Source organism: Condylura cristata, unplaced genomic scaffold (genome assembly GCF_000260355.1).
Source record: "Condylura cristata isolate star-nosed mole 26May11 unplaced genomic scaffold, ConCri1.0 scaffold00029, whole genome shotgun sequence".
Lineage (NCBI taxonomy): Eukaryota > Metazoa > Chordata > Mammalia > Eulipotyphla > Talpidae > Condylura > Condylura cristata.
In genome coordinates, this window is record NW_004567130.1 from 20,622,983 (window position 1) to 20,628,327 (window position 5,345).

Below are 5,345 nucleotides of genomic sequence, written 5' to 3' on the forward strand. Positions count from 1 at the left end.
GTCAGTGTCTGTGTGTCCTTTGCGTAGATCCCCAGGAGTGGAATTGCTGAGTCATATGGAAGCGCCATTGTTAGTGTTTTGCACGTTCTGTAGTGACTGGCACGATCTGCACCCCCCCCAGCAGTGGGGGGTCTTCTGTTCCCCACATTCTCGCCAGCATGTGCTGTATCTTTGGTGATGTTTTTTTAATGGGGCTTGTAAATGAAACTTGCATCAAGTATTAATTGCTGACTCTCTATAGTTCTAATATTAAATGGTCTAGTCCTGCGTATGTCCTACCCTGTTTTAATTATTTTAGCTTTGCAATATGTTTTGGTGTCTGATAGGGAAAGAACATGTCATTGTTACTGTTTTTCAACACTGTGTTATGAAGCAACGCATTAGGCGTTATTACAGCCCTGTTTATTCTCCGTTATTATCTTCACTGATAGATGTTAGAGTCAGTTCTCTAATTCTGGAAAATCAGTCCTTGGATGCTGTGTTTGTAATTTAATGGGACATAGGATTAGTTTAGGAGAACTCACCGCGCTCAGCATTTCCACTCAGGAGCACGACATACTCCCCACTCACTCACTCACTTTTCTGTCATGACCTCGGACACGTTTCTTCTACCACACTTGAGCAAATACCGTGCACTTTGTGGCATGTTCATCCCTAAGTTTTTTAAATATAATGTTTATTACGGTTGTAAATTTCCCCCACTTTCGTATTCTAAATGGTTGTTACTTGCGTAGAAGGAGAACTATTGATTTTGTATGTCTGCTCTTATGTTCAGTGGCTTATCTACCTCTGTACCAGCCTTTGGAGTTAACAGGTGATCGTCACATCACTGCAAAGAATGACACTCTCTTTCGTCCTGATACAACCTCTCTCCGCCTCTCACTCTACTGGCTAGAAAGGATGGAGTGGGTTGGACAACCATGAGCTGGGCAACCTCGCTTTAAGGAGATTCTGTCCTTAAATGGGAAGGTTGTAAGCTTGGGGAGATCCCCTACAGAGTTGAGAACCTTTACTCAGATAGTGAACTTAGTAACCGATGCGAGGTTTGTTTCCTTTAAAATAAACCAAGAATATGAATTAGTATCGTGTTAAAATTTGTTTCAGAAATCTGTGTGCCGGCCTAACATCAGCTGTCCCTGAGGCAGACCCACGGCAACGGGTTCTCTTCCCACTCTTCCCACGCAGACAGATTAGACTGGGGGTATCACTGGGTTTGGCAAAGCCTGGGGATCCTGTGGGCACAGTCTTAGCTATGATTTGGGTGTCTCTTTTCCTAGATATGCCCGTGGTATTTTTAGGTGCCTGGAGCATGGAGGGCGAGGCGAGTCAGTGAGAAGAGGCCTTCTGGGATGACTGCATACTTTTTTTTTTTTAAAGATTTATTTATTTGTGCATACAGAACTGGGGTACAGGCCAGAGGCTCAGGAGCGGCGAGAGGCTTCACCAGAGACAGAGTGGGGAGCAAAACAGGCAGATCGACGAAGCTCACTGCTGAGGGGAGCAGCGGGCGGTCAGGAGAGGTCTGCCGTGCCCTGTGGTCACCTCCGGGGCAGGCGGGAATCGAACTCATGCTGAAGTGGCTTTAGCTTCCTAGTGCTGTGCTGTAACCCGCTGCGCCCCCAGGGAGGGCCTGACTGCAGACTTCGGGGCTGGAGGAAATCTGCTGAAGTGAGCCCGACGGAGGGGGAGAGCAAGTTGCAGGGGAATGGGAGTTTAGCTGGGGTCAGCTGGGTCTGCAGGCCTGTGGGGCTCTCAAGGGGCACGGTGTGTGTGGGTCGAGCTGCAGGTGAGTGGAGCTGCAGGTATTGAGGGCAGGAGACTGAAATCGGGGATGCTGTCGTGCTGGGCCAGGCGGGGGTCGGGGGAGGCAGAGGAGAGGCGGGGTGGTCAGATGCCCCAGGGAGAACAGCGGCCGGAAAGAGGGGCCCGTAGGGGTGTCAGGCAGTGGGGAGGGAGCTCAAACTTGACCTGGATGAAGGCCTCGTTGGCTTGACCTGAGGGGTGTCAGGGAGACGCTGCTGTCAGATTCGGGGTTCCCATTATCATGACCGAACTTGCAGAAGCGCCTGGCGCAGCGGAGTGCTTGGAAGCCATGGCCTGTGGAAGGACGGCGGGCGGACGGTGGACGGCGGATGGACCACGCACGGATGGAGAGACCCACTCTGGACGAGCCGATGGGGAAAACCGCGGTCTGACAGCTCAGACAAGCGCCAAGAAAACATGGAGCTGAGGAGCCTCAGCGGGAGCCCTGGGAGTCGGGAATGGCCTGGCGCCCATGGCCCCCCGGGCGGACCATGGACACTGACGGGGGGACACTCAGAGTCCTAACAGGAGGCCAAGAGCAGCCACATGGGAGTCGCCATCACGCCTGCCCCTGCGGGGAGGACACTCGTTGTCCCTGTCGCCACCGAGGACTGGGGACCACGGCTGGGGAGTGGGGAGTGGGGGAGCCTGGGCGTGGGCCCAGCTGGTGTGCTGCCCCAGGGGACTGGCTGCCGGGCCTGACCACACGCCCCGCCCCGCTGCAGCCGCCAACCAGCGCCTGGTCCCCAGTCCCGGCCACGCCCAGAGGTTTTGGTCCGAGCCTCAGTCACTGTGTACAGTCTTCGGGAGCGGGACGCGGCTGTCTGTCCTCGGTAAGTGGCTCTTGCCCCTGCCCCAACCCGTCCCCTGCTCTGCCGTCTCGAGAAACTTGCTTCTCTCTCTCTGGGGCTGACTTCCCTCTGGCCTTCCCGATGTAAGGACCGACCCCTACCGCTCTCTGTGGGTCAGGGGGACAGGGCTTCATTTCTGGGTACCTGGCAGGAGGGGTCCCAGTGACAGGAGCCGACAGGCGGGTCTCTGGGACCTGGGCTGGGGGCTTGACCCAGCAATGGGGCTCCCTCCCCTCTGCTGACATCCACACCCCGGGGCCAGAGGCCAGCTCTGGCAGGATACTCGGTGGCCTGGAGACTGTCCCGGCCCCTGGGGCCTGCGACTCAGTGCCCATCCGGGCAGGAAGGGCCACTCGAGGGGCCAGGGGCGGCCTGGGTCTGCGCCCAGCCTTCGGGGACACGGAAGGCATCAGATGTTCTTCCAGTGGCGAGCAGACCGCAGACTCTGGCTGGCTCCAGGCTGCAGCTCTCCTGGCCTCTGGGGCTGAGGGGCTGTGGGGCAGGAGCACGAGACAGGCAGGTCCTAGCCAGGCCCGCAGGACCGAAGCCAGAAAGGAGCAGGTCCCGTGGAGCAGACTGTGTCCCTGGCACCAGCTGCCTCACCTGTCCAAGCTGAGGGTCAGGCTTCGGCGCCCTCAGAGGCACAGCCGATGCAGGGGTGAACGAGGCGGGGTTTGGGGGGCTGCTCAGAGCCACCAGCAGGCGGGTGAAGTCAGGAGTCAGCAGAGTCTGTGGGTGGCCACAGGGCTGGGGTCCGTCCTCGGGTGGGGGTCAACCGGCCAAGCTACCAACCCCGAAAATACAGCAGTCAGGACGGGAAAGTAAGCGAGCCTCGGGGGAGCCCCGGTGGGCTGGAAGAGTCAGACCCTTCAGGCAGAGCCGGTGTTTGGGACGCGGAGCTGGGTGCTCAGAGGAGAAGGAGGCCCAGCCTGGCAGGACCCCCACACCGGCAGGCCCCGGGCCCACGAGCGTGAAGTGAGATGAAGCCTCTTACGGGGCGAGGGCTTGGGGCCAGATTCCAAACGCAGACTCAGAGCCCAGAGAGGGGGACAGCGCCCCCAGGAACTCACGAGATGCTGGGGTGGCTGGTCACCCCAGACAAGTGATTTGTGGGTCTTCTAGGAAAGTGGGACCTGTGCAGGTGTTCAAGGAGGGTCCCGTCTGTGAAAGGGAAACATCCCAGAGGCCATAAAGGGCTGTGGGGGTGACCCAACGTGCTGGACTCTCCCCTACCTGTAACACTCTCCCCCTCCCCGCCCCACGACCCCCCACCCCTCCCCGCAGGCCAGCCCAAGTCGGCGCCCTCTGTCACGCTGTTCCCGCCCTCCTCTGAGGAGCTCGACACCAACAAGGCCACCGTGGTGTGTCTCATGAGCAACTTCTACCCCGGCGCGGTGACCGTGGCCTGGAAGGCCGACGGCAAGCCCATCACCCAGGGCGTGGAGACCTCCCAGGCCTCCAAGCAGAGTAACAACAAGTACGGGGCCAGCAGCTACCTGAGCCTGACCGCCGGCCAGTGGAGACAGCACCGCACGGTCACCTGCCAGGTCACGCACGAGGGGAGCCTGGTGGAGAAGACAGTGGACACCACGGCCTGTTCCTAGGCCCGCGGCTCCCCCCCAGGCCCCCGGGCCCTGCCCGCCCCGCCCACCGCCAGCCCTCCTCCTGCACACACTCTCAATAAACGTCTCATTCGCGAACAGAATCGTGGTCTCTGCTCGTTTTTGGGTGACATTGTGTGTCCTGAACAAACTGTGCTCAGAGGTGAACACAATCAGATGCTTTTCCCTGAGAAAAGAGCCATTATGGGGTCTCCATTACCCTTGAAGGTGGGGACATGTCCAGATGTGCAGAGAATATTCCAGAACAGATGACTGGGCCCGACACAGGGGCCCCCACGCCTTCCCCACCTGCTCCCTTGTGTGGATCAGGGCCACGCACACCACGCCGGTCACTGCCCCGGGGCCACTGCCCGCGGGCTCCAGGGTCCTGTCTGACCTTCCCCAGGCTGATGCCCACAAGCTGGGACGAGTATCTGGTCACCCTCCCCTCCACGAGCCTCCGCCTGGTCTCTGCCTCCACCCTCCGTCAACGCTGGACCCCAAATAATCACCCCCAGGGCCTGCCTGCTGCCGCCTCCCAGGACACTGCCCCAGATCCGTCCACCGGGGCTCCCTGTCAGCTCACCCCAGGGACAAGATTCCTGCCTGCGTCTGAGGTCACTTCCACAGTTTAACAGGGACCCCCACCTCAAGTGTGTGGGCCCCAGGAACGGGTCCGGTGTTCTCTCTCCGAACCCCTAGAGACCACGCCCCAGGGACACCCAAGCGCTGTATTCCCAGCGTCCGTGTGGTCGGGGCCCCAAGTTCACAGCTCAGGACTTAGTCGGGAACAGCCCCCCAACCCTCACCGCTGTGCTGATTCGCTGCTCAGCAACGGCGGTGGGATCTGAGCATCAGGGCGCCCGCGTCCTGGGGAGAGGCGGGACGGAGGAGACTCGCTCTCACTCCCGCTGTCCGCTCACGCACCCACTCCCGGAAACTCCACGACATGCTCGCCAGCTACTGACCACCCCACCTCGACCCCCTTTGCAAGACCCGGCGGCACCAGGACCCACCTGGGCCCTCAGCCCCGCGGGGCACAGGCCTGTGCCCCTCTGCCTCTGCCCGCCGCGCTCTCCCTCCCCCAGCC

General features: G+C 59.8%; 1 protein-coding gene across 1 annotated transcript in view; it reads left to right on the forward strand.

Moving 5' to 3' along the window:
- IGLL5 (immunoglobulin lambda-like polypeptide 5) overlaps nt 1-4,346 on the forward strand; it is a 28,042-nt gene extending 23,696 nt beyond the window's left edge. The window contains exons 4-5 of the mRNA XM_012730897.1: nt 2,604-2,636; nt 3,939-4,346. Coding sequence (XP_012586351.1) covers nt 2,604-2,636; nt 3,939-4,258 — 353 coding nt within the window. The 3' untranslated portion in view covers nt 4,259-4,346. The remainder of the gene's footprint in view (nt 1-2,603; nt 2,637-3,938) is intronic.
- The last annotated feature ends 999 nt before the right edge of the window (nt 4,347-5,345 follow it).